The sequence below is a fragment of the Adiantum capillus-veneris genome, chromosome 30, assembly GCF_014529385.1.
Source record: "Adiantum capillus-veneris isolate H3 chromosome 30, ASM1452938v2, whole genome shotgun sequence".
NCBI lineage: Eukaryota > Viridiplantae > Streptophyta > Polypodiopsida > Polypodiales > Pteridaceae > Adiantum > Adiantum capillus-veneris.
The window spans coordinates 72,831,581-72,851,299 of NC_140960.1; the positions used below are offsets into that span (position 1 = coordinate 72,831,581).

Sequence of the window (19,719 nt, forward strand, 5' to 3'; positions counted from 1 at the left end):
ATACACATGGGAGTACGTAACTACCATAACTACAACAGATCGCCATGGACGCACCCAAGGTGATTTGATGCGATGATGAAGGGTTGTTGCAACATCCCTCGAGGGAGACCTTCGTGAGGCATAGGGTTGTCGCGTTCAGAGCAGATTTTCCGTAGTACATATGAGTTCATCTTATTCTCCACATTGAGAGTAGCCAAACTTTGCACTAGTTGCTGCTCCATTCACTCACGAGCTCAATTTTTTGTTGTTGATTATAGCAAGTTCAAGGTGCTGATTTTCCGCGAGAACAGGAGCGTTTGGCTGATTACTTCTATTATCAAGGCAAATAGATACGTAAATACAATACGTAAAGTATGAAAAAAAAAATGTACAATATTAGACCTTAACTTTGAATCATAAAATATGTTCACTATGGAACCATATATATGAGTAACATGATAGTGACTGTGTCACAAAGTGATGCATGGCGTGCCCAATTGGAAGACAAATAGCCAAGTGGACCATAGGAACTAAACCAAGAAGATGGGCCGAGGGGCCTAAAGGGGGTTAGAGATTAAAAATCCTAACCCCTACCAACTTAAAGAACTTATGAGCATCGACAAAGAGGCCTAATCCAAAAATATCAAAAGCTTGATATATGGGACTGATTTACGTAAAACGCGCTGCAATGCTGACGTAACAGCTATACGAAAATCCGTGATTTGCAATGCAATGATGATGCGGCATGCGCTACAAATTTTCGCGTTTTACATTGCTCGCTTTTGGTAGTTTCTAAGTGAGCTTTTGATGGCAGATGTTTTTAGGTGCGGTGTAATGCTTTTGCTCTACTTTTGAGCAACCCTTGTATGTTTATAAGTGCCCAGAGGGCCACTCTTTGGGAGAGCATCTGGACGCATAGTCTCGAAGAGAGTTGGACCCTCGGGAGTTGTTTTTTGCGAAGAGCAATATTAAAGAATTACCGAAAGGGGGTGCCAATCTTTGGGGCCAGTGCGTCTTGGCTCGACTCCGTCTCTCCATCTCCATCTCTCTCTCTCTCTCTCTCTCTCTCTCTCTCCCCCCCCCCCCCCCCCCCCCCCCCCACACACACACACACAATACGGGGAACACCTGCCAACGGAAAAGAACAAATTGAACAAACTTTTAGCACTTCAATAACTATTGAACTGAAAGGGAGAGAGAGAGAGAGAAAGAGAGAGAGAGAGAGAGAGAGAGAGAGAGAGAGCACGACACGAAACGAGAAGTGGCGAAGTTCAACCCCAAGAGAGCACTGGCCCCAAATGTTGGCGCCCCTTTCGGTATTTCTTTATTATTGCTGATTCGCAAAGTACAACAACCGGGGAGCACCTCCTCTGCAATCTGCACACTGAAGAGAGCCAGAGAGGGCCCCCAAGGCTCATACTTAAAGGCCCAAAGCCTAAAAGCATCAAATATGAAAAGCTGACCCCAAAAAAACACTTTCCTAAAATTTCAAGATTTTTCTAGAAATCCGCCGCGAATTTCGAGACGTCCTACAGGTGCCACTTCATCATATTTTGATGTGCAAAGTCTTCTGAGTGTGTTCTGCTTTATTTTTAATGCCTTTATGTCACTTTGACCCCATCGTAAGTTGGTGGAAACTCTTCTTTAAAAATAGGCCACCCGTCAAAACTTTGTAAGTTTGTAAAACTTCTTCTTCTTCTACTACTTTTTCTTAGGGTTTTGATCCCTTGCCGAGATTTGAAGGTTGGCTGCGTTCTTCAGTAGCTTGACACGTCAGCAGTTTGTGACTCTCTCTCTCTCTCTCTCTCTCTCTCTCTCTCTCTCTCTCTCATATATATATATATATATATATATATATATATATATATATATATATATATATATATATATATAGCTCAATGATTTTGCACTTTGTGTGTTGCTATTGATTTCTTGCTTGGAGTGTCCTAGCCGATAACAATTTGTGGCATGTATGTGACTCTATGTACGTAACTCATTTTCATTGAATACCACTTTTCAAAATTGTACTACAATTGTGACTTTCATAGCATGCAAAATCAACACTTAGAAGTCGAATTTTTCTTGCATAAGTAGTTGCGTGCTCAGAATGGATTTTTATCGAGAGTATTTTCCACATTATGAGGATATTGCCATCCTCATCATACTCTAGTTCCCTCCTCATTGTAAGGATTAGTGGTGCTAATCCCATATTTAAGATTAAAACATCATACTTAAGATCAAAGTGAGACTCAAGAGACAAGAACACTGATGTTTGAAGAAGAAGCCCTCGCGCTTCCTCCAACCCCTGCATTGCCCCCCCTCCCCTTCGCGCTGCCTCCTACCACACCGCGCTGCCCCCCCCCCTCGCCCTCACGCTGCCTCCCTCACCCTCGCGCTGCCTAGCTCAACCCCCCCCCCCCCCCCCCTGCCCGTCCGCTGCCTTCCCTCCAGCCCGTCCGCTGCCCTCCCCCCCTCCCTGGCCGCTTCTCCCCCACCCCGCCTGCAGCCTCTTGTCTCTCGCTCGCCGCTCTCTCCGTTCCCCCCCCCCGATCATCCTCACTGTTCCTGAAGGTCTTCTACACCTGGCTCTGCAGCATTTCTTCTTCGGACGAGTGCTCGGCGTACTCGGTTGCAGACTTCCTTCACCGTCCGCTTCTTCGACTCAGCAGTAGACACAGATGGAGGCTCCAGCTCCGCCACAGAGGGACTCGCCTGAAGCCCCCTCGCCCGACCCCGCTGAGCCCACCATTCGACTTGCTCTTTCGCCGATAGAGGAAGCGAGCCTTGCCGCAGAGGTAGAGCGCTTACAGGCGACTTCTGTCATCTGCAAGGTTCTCGGCACCGTCCTAACAAAGGAGAGCTGCGAGACCTTCTCCAGGCCCGCCTTCTCGCAGAGGTGGGCAAGATCTTGGATATCCAGATTCTCGGACGGGGGTACTATCAGATCGAGTTTGAGACTTCCGAGATGGCCTCCAAGGTCATAGCTATGAATCCACTGGCCATCCGAGCATCACGCGCCCACTTTCGACAGTGGCGACATGGTTTTGACCCGACTTCGGATGTGCTCGTAGAGGAGGCAGACATCCCCATCTCAGTTTGCTTTCCGGGTTTACAGAGGGAGTACCTTCCACTTCTCTCCAGGATTGGCTCCGCCATCGGGACTGTCCTGAAGACACCTCGTACGGCAGCATCAGTAGCTGCCAAGGCGGCTGGCATCCCTTCAGTTCGAGTTTTGGTGAGAGATACCCACACGCTCCCGAAGGTCATCCTTCTGCCTCGGGTGAGTGGGGGTTGGTTTAGACAGAGTGTGGAGTACTCGGGTCTCCCGAACCAGTGCTTCATTTGCAGACACATGGGCCACCTAGCGAAGGCCTGTCCACGGGGGAGGCCACGACCTGCACCTGAGCCTCAGCCCCAGCCTGCCAAGGCTGGGCCGCAGCCACAACCAGCGGCATAGCGCACAGATTCAGAGCCATCCTCCGAGCCTGGGACTCCAGCGGAGGAGGGGTGGCAGCAGGCCCGTGGCCGTCGACGCCAGGGGCCACAGCGACAGCTTGGAACTCAGGTGCCTACTCAGCAGCAGTGGGTTCCCACAGGGAACCGCTTTGGTCCTCTTGGGCAGGAGGAGCCCCCTACGCCAGCCTCCACCTCAGCTTCACCCTCGCCAGCCGCCCCACCTTCAGATCTCCCCTCCTCCTCCACATCCCCCCCCCCCGGCCCTCTGCTCCTGCCTACTCCCCTCCTCGCCCTCCTGTCTCTATCGCCCCACCCCGCTTCTCTTCTCCTCCGCCCCCCCCAACTCCTTCTCCCCCTCCTCCTGCTCCAATACCACACTCGACTCAGGAGACTGGTCCCTCGCCGGCGGCTAGGAGATCTCTTGGCAGCGCCTTTGCCACGAGTCGCCTAGCGAGAGGGTCAGCCCTTCTTGCGGCCCCCTCTGCAAATTCAGACATCTTCCCTTGCAGCTATCCCTCGTGGTCTGACGAGCATTGACCTCCGACGCCGCTGGGATTTCTTCGACTACGGGTTCACTTGCTTCCTCGGAGATTCCGCAGCAGACCACGAGGCAACCTGCTTCAAGGTCCACGCTTTGTTCCTCGCCGCTAGGGGAACAGAGGCCTTGGACTCAGCAGTTGGTTTCTCCTTCCCCCTCTGTGGGAGGACCGAGACAGAGTGGTCCCTAGACTCAGTGGTGGGATGGTTGCATACACAGGTTCTCGAGTTCTCTCACCACATGGGAGAACTTGGAGTTACAGATTTGCTGCAGACTTTGTGGCCACTGGCCAAGTTTGCGGTGACACCCCGAGACTCAGCAGGATGTAGGCACATTGTGGTGTACTTTTTTGCTGATACGCAGTGTTTGCCTTGCTATGTATACATTCATGAGGACTCCTGGACAGAGGAGGTTGCTTTACGCACAGCTCGCTCTGCTTGGGCTTGGGCCAGGCACTCACTGCAGTCTCGCCTATCTAGAGGACGCTCGGATGCGGATTACTCCCCATCCAAGCTAGCTTGGAAGATAGCCCGTCTTGCTGCTGCGGCAACATCTGTTCTCTCTCGCTCCCCATGACGATCGTCTCGTGGAACGTGCAGGGACTAGGTGGGTCCCAGTTTCAGCGACAGCGGGGCCGATTGCGTCAGGAGCTTCAGCATTGCCTTCTGGGAGGAGAGATTGATCTCCTTATGCTTCAGGAGCACCATTTGTCTGAGAGCCGCATTCAGCTATGTGGTCAGATTTTGCGTGGACGATATGATACCTTTTGGTCAGCTGCTTTTGGACCTGGAGGCATCCAGGGTGGGGTATGTATGACTATTGCGGACTCATTGCAGCAGGCCATTGTGGGCAGAGGGATTATTGTGCCAGGCAGGGCTCAGTGGATTACTATGCACCTTCAGGGTGGCCTTGTGGGCTTCCTGAACATCTATGCGTCCAATGTGGCGAGTGCTCGTGCAGAGTTTTGGTCACAGATTGTCGAGTCTTTGCCACAGGTTGACCATTGGTGTGTAGGGGACTTCAACATGTTGGAGGACCCTTCTGACAGGATCGGAGGCAGCCATGCTACTGTGCATGGAGTCGAGTTAGCAGCTTGGGAGAGGTTGTGTATGACTTTGAGAGTCTCGGATACATGGCAGCATTCTGGCTTTGTGAGGCCTCCAGAGAGTCTTGCCTTCTCTAGATCGGACCGCAGAGTGGGAGGAGTGAATCTATCGCAGATAGATCGCTTCTACACTAGTGACCACTTCAGTGACTTGGGGGGCTCAGTGGGCATCCTGGCAGGGACATCCTTCTCGGACCATGCACCAGTGATCCTCACAGTGGCAGACAGGCAGAGGAGTGGGAGCACGATGCTTCGCATCCCAGAGCGGGTCTTGTTGGACTCAGCACTCAGAGAGAGGGTAGAGGCTCTCTGGACAGAGGGAATGGACAGCCAGGCTCTACCTGCAGACAGAGTGACCTTGGGCCTAGCTCAACTTAGCCACTTTTTTCTACAGGAGTCTCTGGCTCGACGGGCTGCAGCGAGAGAGGAGGAGCAGCGTCTCAGACGAGGCATTGCTTCACTACAGAGGATGCAGGAGCAGCATCCAGACAGTCCGTGGTTGGAGGAGCAGTTACAACAGGCTTGACAGGAGCTTGCTTACACAGAGGAGAGGCGCCATGTGTTTGCCTTTCACCGACAGGCATCTCAGTGGACTCAGGTGGGTGACAGAGTGACAGGTGTTTTTTTTTTGAGACAGTGGGACCTCGGCACTCGCATGCCAAGGTCAATCAGTTGAGGAGACCAGATGGGTCAGTTGTTTGTGAGCCCGAGGATATGCGTGCAGTTGCTACTGACTTTTACCGTGAGTTACTGTCGGCTGAGCCCCAGTCAGAGAGACAGGATGCATGCAGGGAGCAGGTTTGGGCACAGATGCCTTGTCTTGTGACTGAGGAGATGCGCCAGAGGCTAGAGATACCTCTTCAGCTTGAGGAGCTGCACACGGCTCTTAGGGCCCTCCCTCGTGGTAGCTGTCCAGGTGAGGATGGGCTGACTCCCAGTTTCTTCTTGGAGTACTGGGACCTGCTTGGCCCAGATCTGTGTAGTGCCTTTCAGTACATTCTGCTCACAGGAGTGATGCCGAATAGCATGAGTGAGGGCCTGATTTACCTCATTATAAAGGAGGGTGGCTCCTTGGATGAGATTCGACAGTGGCACCCCATCACCATCCTAAACAGCCTACAAAATTCTTGCCAAGGCTCTGAGTTTGAGGATTCAGCCACTTTTGGAGAGCCTTATACATGGGACTCAAACAGGTTTCGTCAAGGAACGCAGTATCCTTGACAACATCTTCACCTTCTGGGAGGCTTCTGCCCTGGCACGACTCCGTGGGGAGGACCTTGTGATTCTTCTTCTCGATTTTGAGAAGGCATACGACAGAGTTGACTGGGACTTTCTAGAGGGCACGCTACGCAGGATGGGCTTCTCAGATGCTTGGATCAGAGGGGTGTCAGCTTTGTACAGACAGGCTCACAGTCACGTGCTTTTGGCAGGCGGTAGAGGTGAGCGCTTCATGCTCACACGATCGGTCAGACAGGGTTGTCCTCTTGCCCCCTTTCTCTTTCTGTTCTATGCGGAGGCAATGAGCAGATTTTTGGTGTCACAGCAGGTTGGTCTGAGGGGGGACAGTGGCTTTCTCGGTTGGCAGTGCTCCTGTGCCAGATTGGATGCCAGAAGAGGGTTTCAGGTGGATTCCTCCAGGGACTGCAGTTCGGTACTTGGGTTGTCAGGTTGGTTTGGACTTGTCCCCCGAGTAGCAGATTGCTCCTCTTCTCCTGTCCATCAGGAGAAAGCTGTTACATTGGAGCTTAGCACGACTTTCGCTGGCTGGTAGAGTAGTAGTTGCCAACCAGGTGTTGTTGGCGACTATGTGGTACATCACTTCTTGCTGGATCTTCTCGAGTTCTTGTATCAGCCAGGTAGAGAGGCTGATCAGGAACTTCCTTTGGTCAGGTCACGACACTCAGATTGCTCGAGCCAAGGTGGCTTGGTCGGTCATCACACTTCCTTGTTCTCAGGGAGGGCTTGGGATCATTGATCCAACACAGCAGAGCAGAGCCCTTCTTGGGAAGTTCGTCGTCAGAGGACTTCTTCCAGGCGAGGAGCCCTGGAAGGAGTTCTTGCTACAGAGGCTTCGTGCCAGGGTGCCTCAGTTAGGAGGCCCTTGGCAACCTTCGACCAGATGGATCTTTACAGAGCTGCGTCGAGTTGGTTTGAGCAGGAGAATGGAGGACCGATTTACTATGAGTTTGCTTCGATCTTGGGAGCTCTTACGGCGTGGCCTAGAGCAGAGACCGCCGACGTGCACGGAGGAGCGCCTACGGCAGCCCCTCGTCTGGAACCCCATGGTTAGCACTCAGAGAGGCCACTTGGTTGGGAGTCGGCCTCATGTTTCTTGGGGTCCCATGGCAGCTGGTCCAGCGCACTCTCTAGGTGACTGGCTAGAGTTCACAGGTTTGTCAGAGGAGGTGCAGGCTGTGCAGCTACAGGGCATGAGAGGGGTGCAGAGCATGTGTCAGGACATCTCAGAGTCAGTTCCAGCTGAGTGGCTCACGCCTCTCGAGCCAGTAGCACCCCGATGGATGGGAGCCTTCACACGATTGGAGGTTCTCATTTCAGTCAGTGCTTGCTTAGAGACTGTCCCAGCCCTGTTCTTCAAGCTTCAGGGTGGGGGACGTTTACAGCGAGTTGCAGTAGAGGCCCCGCAGGTAGCAAAGTGATGTTTCCAAAGGATCCGAGTTGTGGGCATCTGTGGGAGGACTTGCGTCTTAGACCCTGACCCAGCAGCTCTTGAGACAGGACGCTGGAGGCTATGGGCTTGGGGGTGCTGTCCACTGGCACGAGTACAGTGGGATCCTGATGAGTGGCTATGGAGGAACCCCTTCTCTTCTGCAGACCGCCCAGGAGTCCCCTTCTTTCAGTACACTGTTCGGCTTGGACGTCATATACTTGCAACACAAAGAGAGGCCCGCCCCGCTGCAGCACGTCATTGGCAAGAGGAGGGCCTCACAGTCGAGTTCTTGGCAGCTTTTTGGCAGAGGCTGTGGGACTCCAGACAGCCGAGGCGAGTCACCTTGTTTCAGTGGCTGGTCGCACATAGAGCCACAACAGTAGGGAGTTGGCTTGTGCATAGTGGTCTCTCGGCCACATGTGCAGCTTGTGACCATTTGGTGGAGAGTCAACGTCACTGTCTTTGGGACTGTCCATCGGCCCAGCAGGTGTGGCTACGAGTTCTTCGGCTGATGCCTGCTCTCTCCACGGCTCGACAATACACTTGGGGGGCAACGGCTTGGTCCACCCTCACGGGCCCGGCACTTCAGTTTGAGCTATCTTCCACCAGCAGGATGATAGTGATAAGGGGGGGCGACCTACACTTTAGCCTGCTACAGAGCTTACTCCATTGGAGTGGTGCAGTGAGAGAGAGGAGTGTTGGGAGCTCATCAGTGGCCTGATACTTTGGTTCATTTGGCGGGCCCGTTGTTTCAGCATCTTTGAGGCTCGCCCTGTGCCACCAGCAGAGACTGTTCGTGACTTTTGGCTAGAGCTGATCCATACTCTCAGAGGACAGCTTGAGGAACTACAGGGCAGCTCCGATCGCATGCGGGAGCGTCGCGAGGCTTTCCTTCGACTCTGGCGCCCTGGGCCTTTCAAGTTTCTACACCATAGTCCAGGGGGTGCTCAGATGGCACTACTGTCCACCTGTGTGGCTTTTCCCTCCTCCCATCTCTTGATTTAGCCCCATTGTATATATGTTGTTTTTTCATTGGGAGAGTCTCCCCATCATGCTTGTTGTAGCCCTCTCTTGCAGAGGTGGTTGTAGCCCTATGGGCAGTTTTCATTAACTAATAGAAGGATCTTTTTCTCGGAAAAAAAAAAAAAAACACTGATGTTTGATTGATTGATTGAATGAATGCTTCAAAATTGAGTACAATTATCAATAGGATCCTTATAGAGGAGACAAAGAGACAGAAATGAAAAGACACGTCTCATGGTGAAGAGACATGACTTTAGACGTAAAGACGCATCCTTTCAACAAAGAGCTGCAACCATTGGAGGAAGTGTCGCAACCGTAGAACGAAAGGGTGTGACCAATCGTCGAAGGAGTGTGGCTTTTGGCAAAGAGGCATGTCTCTTGAGCGAAGGGTCGTGACCATCCAAGCTTAGGGATCCTCCTTGGCATGGCACTTCACATATCTGCAACTAGGAGTAAATGTAATACTGTAACATATCACAATCGTGACATTCCCTCCCATCTAAAATGAGAGCCTCGGTTAAAGGAATGACGTCTGATGTTGATAGAACTCTTGGAAAGCATTGAATCTTCGAAAATCTTCAGTCTTTGAGTTATTTGAAACCTTTGTCTTCAACCTTTGCTTCTTGCGAAACCTTTTTGCTTTGATTGCTAAATCCCATGTCATTGCATTATTCAAAGACTTTTTAGAGGAATCTTGCATAATCAGGTTGACTGCAACAAGAGAATGATCTTCAAAATCCTTCATGTGATGTAAGACTTTTGGTTCAAAATCTTCCAATCGCTGTAAAATATTTGGTGAACTCAAGGCATTCTTTGAAGGGGTAACGTCATCTTTATGAATCACTAGAGAGGATTTTTGATTGAGACTACAATCATCTTCCAATAATAAATCCCAAAATTCTTCAGAATCATCTTCAGAAACTGTCACTTCATGACTTGCAAATGGCATATCATCATCCAACAAAGAATCAAAGAAAGGATAGTCGTCTTCAAATTCGAAATCTGCAACCATATCCTTATCTTTGTCTAGTAACGAAGTATCACTTGGAAAAACTTCTTGCTTGAAATCATCCTTGTCTTCATTAACTAATTCAGGAGAAGTTAATGAATTCAAAAATTCATCAATAATAATTTCTGCATCTGCATCAAAAATCATATTCGTTTCATAATCCGTTGTATCATGCCGTTTGACTTGTACGTGTGAGGCTTGAATCACTCGTTTCGTATGATAAAGCTCATGTAAAATCAGTTCAAGTCCTTCTTTGAACAAATTGATAGTATGTCCTCGAAAGCTAATAGCCACTGCTGACCAATAATCATGTCGTAGTAGGATAAAGGCATGACTTCGAAATCAAGTTATCTGCATAATTTTGAATAACGAACTACAATTGTCGAACTATTTCGTCACAAGTTAAAATTGATCCATCTGCTAATTCCACATGATACAAGTGAGAAGTCTTCTGAATTGGCAAGCCAAGTTGTCGAACTATTTGAGTGTTGGCAAAATTATCCTAGCATCTGCTGTCTACCAAAATATTAATGAAGCGACCATTGAGAGTTCCAAGAAGGCTCAAAACTTGCTTTGAGAGAGGCACCAAAACTGAAGAATTACACTGAGCATGCTTCATAAGTATAGTCATATCCGCTGAGACATGAATTGTATTGACCACAGATTTTCCTTTATCCTTAGCACAAGCTGGTTGTTCAGAATTTGATGATGTTTACACATTGGAATTTCTTTTCAAATTAGACGGATTTGCTTTCTTTGAACAACGATACTATTTATGGTCACCACTGCAAATTGTACATAATCTATTCTTCTTTAAAGTCGAAGAAGCATTTGAGGAAAAGCCTTGCTCAATATTGGAACGCCGATCTTGAGAAAAGTCACGTCCTTTACCACAATCAATTCGAATATTTGAAGAAGATCTTTGAGATTGTCGATCTTGAGAATAGAACCTTGAAGTTGAATAAGGTTTCGTTGCATGATGCCTGAACTGAGATTGGTGCTGTTGACTTTAGCTATAGCATTCTCTACGATCGCGCTGTGAAAAGCAAGCACTATTTGAAAATCTGTCACTAGGGAAAAGATTCCGTTTAGAGCGCCGATTATCACCAAGACGCTCCACATAGGCAATTGCGGCATCCAAGGTGGTAGGGTTGTATTTGTGCACATCATCCTTCAGGGTTGGTTCAAGCCATGAAACTGTGTAGTTTATCAGAGGGGCTGAGATTCTCTATCTCCAAAGTTAATCTCTGAAACTTGGTATGTACGCGACCAAGGAACCTATCTGGCTCACGCGGCAAAGAGAGGACCGGGCATGAAAATCTGCATTGGCAGGTTCGAATGTAGCACGCCGGAATTTATCCCAAGAAGGTGTGTTTACGGTCAACAACCCGTCGTTGCCACCAAAGAAATGTTGTGTCCTTGAGCAGAGAACTAGCAAGTGCAACCTTTTTGCTTTCTACTAAATCCGTGTTGGACAAGTAGACCTCCATTTTGAATAGCCATTGGTCCAGCACGTGCTTGTCGCGGCGACCATTATAAGGCTCAGGCAATTTAACATCAAGCTTCTTCTTTTGTGCAGCATTAAAAATTTTATAAAGTAATCGAAGTTCACGATTGTCTACCTCATCTGTCGGATCTGGTTCGTTTTGTTCGTCCATTGAGGCTTCGGAAGAAGGTGGTGGAGAAGTAGCATGAGTTGTCCGAGAAGTTGTAGGACGACTTCGGGAAGTGTTTTGCCTCTGTATCTGCTCTAGGCGAGTGTTGATTGAGACAAAGCTTATGGAAAGTGATGCCATCTGCTCTTTGATAAGAGCTAGGGTGTCTTCTGTTTGTCCTTCTCCGTCATGTGAGGTCGGCGTGGTCACTGTTCGAGCTCCTCAAAGGGAGCTCGAACATTTGAGGAGCTCGAACAGGTGCAGGAGCAGGTTCTACGATGGGTACTCAGAGAGCTGAAATTAAACTCGTGAAAGCTTTGGAGGGGTTCCATGCTATGTACACGAAGGGTTCTCAACAACATGACTTGACAAATGACTTGGGACAAGAGAGGAGCATGATATTGAGCTTATACTCCATGAGGTGCTACAAGATTTTGTGCAAGAGTCGTATATGGAGCATGATACAAAAGCACAGAAGCAACATATAATCATGTGTGATGCCTCTCAAGCTTTGCAAGTTTTAGAAAGAAAAATCGATGTATATGTGTCAACATTTGCCTTGAAAGTTTTTTTCGAAACCTCTCGGATGACGTTTCATACATGGATCGAAACCTCCCAAAACAAAACTCTATGGCTACTATGTGTGCGAGGGTGAGGGGGTGTCTCTCCTCAAGAGGGTCATGAACATGGATGTAGACCTCTATACTTTCACCCCTCATGTTGTTTGGTGCGTGAAATGGAGCTCTCTTATAGGCGCGTGTCTACGACTAAGTTTGTCAATAAAAGCCCTTTGTTATACATGTGAATGGAAGAGTATTTTTCCATTCTCCATGGTTTTTTCTTATTGTTTTGGGTAAACATTATGAGTGTTTTAAAAAGTCTTGATTGGAATGGTATTTTATGAGTTTATGTGCATGTTTGAGAGCAATTATAGAGCCCCATCTTGCATATATAAGGGTTGTTGAGAAGTGTAAAGCTTGTAGCTTTTATGCTAAAGATTGGAGAGGTTTTCAGTTATTTTTCTTCGGTTTTTCTCCAAAACTTCAATGGCCTTTTTTTGCTTCCTTGAGTGCAATTGAGCATAGCTAGGGCTACAGTAGTGTGAAGGGAAGCTAGCCGAGTGTAGGCAGGGTTATAAACGTGCAAGGGTGAGCAAATTTGTGAGTGGAGATCGGCCCATATCCTAATGTGAGACCTACTTTCTTCATCCTCATCTATCATGTCAATATGGAGGTGTCATAGAGACCACCTCGAAACCCTTAATAATGTATACCTTTGCAAAACAACCAAATGTTAAGCTATTTCACATCTCTAAGGTCAAAGGGTCTAAACTTACAAATTAAGGTAAGGGCAAAACACTTGCAAGTAATCAAATACCCAAACAAGAAAGAAGATTCAAAAGTGAAATAAAAACTTAGGTTTTCTAAAAGAAAATACACTACAACTAGAAATGAACTAAACAATTAAACTGGAACCAAAAAAAAAAGGTTCCTTCATGAAATTCAGCTACATTTTACAAAAACTCAAGTCTAAACACAATGGACATCCACATCAAGAACAAGAGAAAGTCTGAACACCCGAACAATATGGAGTTTTTTCTAATCAATCGCGTAAGATGCGCACCCCAATTCCTAACAACACCCGAATTCCTAACCTTCAACATGTAACAATGGGAAATTAATACAGAAGTGCTTCATTGATTCTTCAAATAAGAAGTAAGATTCTATCTTTATCATGCATAAACTTTTAGCTTTAATGAAAATTGGTACTGGAGGGGAAAGAGAGAAACAATTACTGGTCTGATGGAAGGCCACAGGTTGCTTCCTCATATTTTGTGAGTAAATTTAAAGATTCATCCAGCCTACCAAGTTGGAAGAGAGCCTTTCCACACATTTGCCAACGCCAGAGGTTGAGAAATACACTGTGTTTTTGAAGTGACCCATCGTGGTGATGAGCCCCATGGTTCTCTTCTGCCGCAGGTAAGGTTTTCTGGCAAAGCTGCACAACATCTTCAAACCTTCGAAGCTGCAAATAAATATCTGCAAATGTCAGAGCTGAACCTTCTATCAACAAATCAACAAAGTTATAAAAGCCCATCCACGGAAGTCCCTAACTGTCAAAAACCAAACACGTTTTCCCTCCAACTACCGCACATCACTACTCAAGTACTACAAAAACTTACTGAGAAGAGGGCTTGTGCCTTCATATCTTGTGTTGCCTCTGAAAAAGGGCTCACTGTCAAGGCTTCGTTTAAAAGCTGCAAAGCTGCTAATGCATCAGTAGACGTTTCTTGTGGAAGAAGCTTTGAAGCTTTCTCCAACAAGTTATCAAAATTCTGCAAAAGAGAAGTATATCAAAAAAGCCTTGACCACCAGGCAACATTTAGTCCACCACAAACAAAAGAGGGTACCTTCATACCTGACTCTTTCTTACTCCATCCATAGCTTCTTCCAATACCTTTGAATCAAAACTGCTGTCTTCTTTTGCAAGTCTCCAGCACTCAGTAAATAAACCTGCAGCAGCCTTGCTTTCTCCAAGTGCTAGATGACAGCTGAAAAGGTACTTATCCACACACCTTTTTCAAACCAACAGAACCAAAATGCTTTTCAAAACATATTGCAACTTTCACAAAATTTACCTGGCAGCACGTAATCTTGCACGAAGAAAACTGGAATCTAGCATTATTGCTTGCTTACAATCTGCAAGAGCCTCCCTCATTCGCCCAACAGCCATTCGTGTGGCTGCACGATTGCTATAGCACAGCATAGAGGCTCTTATGCAGCTGTTTGATGTGTCCCCAGTTAAAACACTGTTGACACCCCGTGTATAATAGTCCTCAGCTTTTTCGTAATCTCCTTTGGTATAGGCCTGGTTGCCCCTGCACACAAGATATAAAAGCAATTTAGGTGCATCCAGTGTTAGGCTGAGCACATTTGTGGCACTAAAAGAACTCCTTTTTGCTATCTCTCACAGACCTTAATCTCCATTTTTCACACGTCTGGATAGCGGCAGCACTCTTTGCTGCTAAAGAACTTGCTGGAGTCTCTCTAGCAATTGAAAAAGCGTTTTGATCTTTATCAATTCCACCAGACTTCAATTCAGTACATTTCTCCACCTTCTCATTGAAAAAATATCCAGAGCTTGAATTCCACATTGTACCCCTATGTGGCCCTTCCATTGAACTGACTCCCTTTGAGTCAGCCATAGATGAGAACGAACTTGCTGTTCCTCTATCAATGCCACAAAAACCCCCATAACCCATTTGGGGCCCATTAGTATGCTGAGACTTAGAACTGATATCCTCTGTAGAGCCGAAGCCAGCTGTTCCTTTTCTAGGAGCTCGCTTCCATGTTCCCTTCCTCTGCCGCAAAACAAAAGGATTTGTCTCATCACTAGCACGCCCAAAATATCCTGAACCTTTTTGGCAACCACCCGAGCACCCCCTGTCATTTCCAACAGCCAAATTGGAAGTTGCAATTCTAATTTCTTCAACATTCATACTCTCAGCTTCCTCAGATTTTGGTGTGGAAGACATCACATATTCTTGCTTTGTCTCACAGCTAGGAACTGTTGGTGAGGATGGTGAAGCTTTATTGGCACAAGGTGAAAAATCCATAGGTGAGCCTGGACTGTGGGACGTGGAAGTAAAGTAAGCACTCCTTGATCTGGCAAGGTTTGCTTTCTCACGGGTCCTAAAATTGGGACATACCCTCCCATTTTTTCTCTGCATGTTGGTTCCTCGCAGTGGCCCTTTTGTCCCCTGAAACTCAAAACCTTCAACAGAGGATCCTGCATTGCCACTACTACCAGCAGATGGCCTTTCAAAGTTATATAACTTGGTTCCACTGTTGACCTCCGAAATGCTAGAAGGCTGTCCTGCTGTAAATGGGTTAGCCACTGAGGGCTGCCCAACTGAAAATGGGTTAGCCACTGAAGGCTGTTTTGCTGTAAATGGGTTAGGCTGTCCTGCTGTAAATGGGTTAGCCCCTGAAGGCTGTCCTGCTGTGAATGGACTAGCCACTGAAGGCTGTTTTGCAGTAAATGGGTTAGGCTGTCCTGCTGTAAATGGGTTAGCCACTGAAGGCTGTCCTGCTGTGAATGAGTTAGCCACTGAAGGCTGTCCAGCTGTAAATGGATTAGGCTGTCCTGTAAAGGGGTTAGGCTGTCCTGCTGTAAATGGGTTAGGTTGTCCAGCTGTAAATGGGTTAGCCATTGAAGGTTGTCTTGCTGCAATCGAGTCAGCCACTGAAGGCTGACCAGCCGTAAAAGAATGAGCCATTGATGGTTGTCTTGATACGAAGGGATTAGCCGCTGAAGATTGTCCTGCAATAAATGGATTTTCCGTAGTAGGACAAGAACTTGAAGACTCAGCCTGATTGCTCGAAAACATGTTAATATAAGAAACATTAGTCAATGGGTTGGACTGGGCCCTGCTACCCTGATTGTTGTCAACAAAGGCTTTAGAACAATGAATATGATGATTGTCACTATCCTTATCAGAATTGGTGTGACATGCTGTAAACGCAAAAACTTCATGAACCACCTTCTTGTCATCTTTTCCTCTTGAGTCTGCCTTGTGATCACTCCATTTCTCATCCACTTTGCCAAGAGTCTTGATTCTTTCACAGACTTCCTCCACTGATTGTGTGAAAGTGGCACATTGCTGAAGCCTTGAGCTTGAACACTCATTTTCATCCTTGCCCCTAACAGTATTATTCAGCTTCGTAATTTGCTTAATAAGCTCTTCAACTGCACGCAAGATAGAACTACTGTCACTAGAATCCCTATACTGAACTTGACTGGTAGAAAACTTTGCAATCTCCTCCTCCCTTTTATCATCATAACGGGCAAGTTTAGAAATTTGCTCACATAGCTCCCTTACGACATGCTCCAAAGCAATACCATCCATAGTCCCATTGGAGCAAGAGGCAACTGCATCTGTTCTATCTTGCAATATCTGTTTTTCAGCATCTAGCCTGCCCAATTTTGAAAGCTGCTCACGAATCTCGTCAATGGAGCTGTCTAGTGTGTCACACTTCTCAAACTCATTGGCAGCATCCTCAGATCTATATGTCGCCTTGTCCTTGACTTTGCAATCTTCGCAAAACCTGCTGGATGAACTTTCAGAAGCACCGAAATTCTTACTTTCCTCACAAGCAGTTTCGTGATCACCCACATTACCATGAGACTTTCCCAGGTTTGCCATTCTCTCCCCTAGTTTAGCAACTAAATCCTCAAGACTCTTGCTGTCCTTCGCTCCTCTAAAAGAACGGGTTTTTTTTATTATGTCATCAGAAGTTGAAACTGTATGCTTTGTGTTACATGGCGCCCTGGAAGAACCAAAAACAAAAGGTTTGGATCCTTTCTGATTACCAAAAGAGAAATTGGGCTCCTGATTCTCTTTTTGTCTTTTAATCTCTTCACCCAACTTTCCACCTTTAGCTGCTCTGTCTCGAAGCTCCTCAGCGGAAAGCTTGCCAGGAGAATTCAGATTAAATTCAGTCAGTTTTGGCTCTTCGGATGTTCTTTTTGTCTCTGTGGAAGTCTTGGAAAGCTCCTCCCAGAAAGCTTCTTTCGAGTTTGTCTGCCTTCTTTCAGACTTTCTGTCAAAACTATTCAAGTTAGACATGCCTTTACTTGATGCAGACCCAGTAAAATTACAATCCTTGAGAGATGTTTGCCCTCTCGATGGAAAAGCCTGCCATGCACTGAATGGGGCTCCTGAACCTCTATTTTGGCTAATAGAGCCAGCTCCTCCTAAAGAAAATGAAGGAGTTTGATGTAAATGTGGATCACACTCCAAACTTGCACTGCTTCTGACCTCGTTCCAAGATTCTGGACACTGTGAGTGACTAGCATCACTTACACCCATCGTAAACTTGAGAAAAGAGCTGCTTGAACGAGCACTATCCATGTTATATTTGGAGGGCCCTGGCCGAGAATCTGTGCTCATAGGTGCAGCTGTACTTTTCTGCTTGTTATGTTTTCTGCCTTTGGTGCTAGCCAATGATGTTGTAGACCTATTTCCTAAGGCTGTTGAATTGAAACACTTTTCTTGAGAGTTGCCTACATCAAAATTCCTCCCCGTTGCAGAAGAAGAGCCAAAAACAAACGTGCATGCGTCATCCTTCTTATGAAATCTGGATTGTGCTGTCTCAGACTGAGTAAAATCTGGGCCTGCACCAGACTGCTGGTCATGGACCGAAGGTCCATGAATCTCGGTATCGTTAACATTATTACCATGAACATGTCGGAAAGGCTGCTGGCCGTCACTTGCTAGTGTCTGATCCCCTGCTAACGAATTAAATGAACCATGCAAAGAACCAAACAACCCCGCTTGTGTCTGCCGCATGGTTGCCCAGCTCTTGCTCAACTCTTCCAGCGAAGATGCTCTCTCCTTACCAAAACATTCATTGTTTGTCTTGTCAGACATCATAGAGCTTCCAGTGATGGTTCCCCTACACTTGCTCACATCAGTGCTTTTGACTGTAGACTTGCTTTGTCCACTATACATGCTCCCACTGCAAGCATTGGCAAAGGATGGGGCTGAAGGAGGAACAGGGAAGCCAAAAGTGAAAGGAGAGTTTGCTAAATCCTGCTTCCCAGCATGGAGTCCAGAAGAAAATATTCCTGTCCAGTTTGAAATTGTTTCTCTTTGTTCACTTGCTGGCTGACTCTTACATGCTGTTACTGGTTCCATTTTGTTTCGGTCAGACGATGAAAGCCCTGATGCCTGCTGATGCACATAGCATGAACCATAGGAGGATGGTGGTGTGTCCCTCCAAAGAGGTGGGGTGGGAGGGGTGCCCCAGATACTGGAAGAAAAATTGCCGTTGTAAAATGGGCCCGGTTGCTGGGTTATGCCCTCAGACAGAAAACGTCGATCACTCTCAGCATTTGCTGCCCACTCACTCAACGGTGCGGACATGATGAAATCGTTGCACTGTACAGGTCTGAGTTCATTTCACTATTAAACCAAAATCAAGTTGCCGCTTCAACGTCCACTGACGAAGCACAGGTAATGATGCTTGTAGAGAACAATAACCAGTGCACCGATGATGATGTGCCAAGCGTACGAACCTGCAGTTATATGTAGGGTAAACGCACAATCTTAAATGCACGTAGATGCAAAATGAGAAGCTAGGGTTTGGCGCTTTGCGGGATCTACAGATAAGAGTCTGCTCTAGCTGAAACGAGAAAGCTTACCCTTCCACGCGGTTCTCCTACCTTCCCCTTGTTCAACCTTCCTTGGGACAAAGGCTGGTAGAATAGAGCTGATCTCCAGCCAGGCGCTAAACCAAACGAGAGCTTTTAACTATCCTTCCCAAGGCAGGGCGCCATGTGCTGCTTTTCAAAACGTTGGATGATGGGATGCTCTGGTCTTTAGAAGGGCCTTCACACGAGCTGATCAAGCATCTTTAAACAGTTTGAAGTTTGTCTTTATGATGGTCTCTCTTTGTTCCTTTTTTTACAAACTTCATGATGCTCTTTCTTTTCGTCTCCCATAAGTTAGTGTCTCTCCATTGTTGTCCTAGCTTATAACACCCCCCATCCCCAACCCCCAAAAGAACTATATCACAAAGGGTCTTGAATGAAGTTCAAGAGGTGGGATGGATGATGTTGAACTCGGGCACGTTTTTCATGACATCGGACATCTGTTGGACGGCAGGGCCAAGTTTACTTTATCATGTTATGAAGTGGAGTGTTGGACAACCAAACCCACATGGACATGTGGTTAGTCCACCATCTTGCCAATGCAAGGGTTATAGGTTCGAAACCCAGCCAAGGAATGGGAAAGTCAATGTTGTTGACCTTTAGTGGGCCGAAAGATACATCTATTGTAATAGAGAAAGGGTCAAATTTCTTTAGGCTCGAGCATTCCGCTATCACAATTGTTAACTTTTTGTTTAATTCCCTGCTCATATAATCGTACAAAGATGGATCAAATGAGATACAAATCATCATATGAGATACCTCATCGACCGTTGTCAAATCTCATCAATATCCTCCATGGTCAATACTCTGACTGGTCGTCTCGATGTCAAGCTAGGATGGTATGGATCCTCTGCTACCATCTACGTCGATGATGTGGGGGGCCCCATGGTCATGGGCGCCTGGATCTACCTAGCTCAATGGCTCGAACGATCCGCGTACCTTTTGAATGGGTGGGATCTGAGATTTGCTGTGATGACTACTCCTTTGGCTGTCCCCTGGCTGGTGTAAAGAAATCTGTAATCTGTCTTTGAGACTGGCTCTCTCGTGAAGTCCTCAGCAAGCTCTCTCTAT

At 47.1% G+C, this 19,719-nt stretch overlaps 1 protein-coding gene across 3 annotated transcripts in view; it reads right to left on the reverse strand.

Moving 5' to 3' along the window:
* The window catches only part of LOC147418193 (uncharacterized), a 98,226-nt gene extending 79,392 nt beyond the window's left edge, over window positions 1-18,834 (reverse strand). Inside the window, exons 1-6 of one of the 3 annotated variants that reach the window (XM_086507517.1) lie at window positions 18,640-18,834; window positions 14,409-18,513; window positions 14,072-14,311; window positions 13,852-13,984; window positions 13,616-13,768; window positions 13,229-13,458 (exon numbers count right to left, since the gene is read on the reverse strand). In XM_086507517.1, coding sequence (XP_086363643.1) covers window positions 13,229-13,458; window positions 13,616-13,768; window positions 13,852-13,984; window positions 14,072-14,311; window positions 14,409-18,361 — 4,709 coding nt within the window. In that variant the 5' untranslated portion in view covers window positions 18,362-18,513; window positions 18,640-18,834. The remainder of the gene's footprint in view (window positions 1-13,228; window positions 13,459-13,615; window positions 13,769-13,851; window positions 13,985-14,071; window positions 14,312-14,408; window positions 18,514-18,639) is intronic. The other 2 variants (XM_086507516.1, XM_086507515.1) reach the window with 2 other exon arrangements.
* Between the last annotated feature and the right edge of the window lie 885 nt (window positions 18,835-19,719).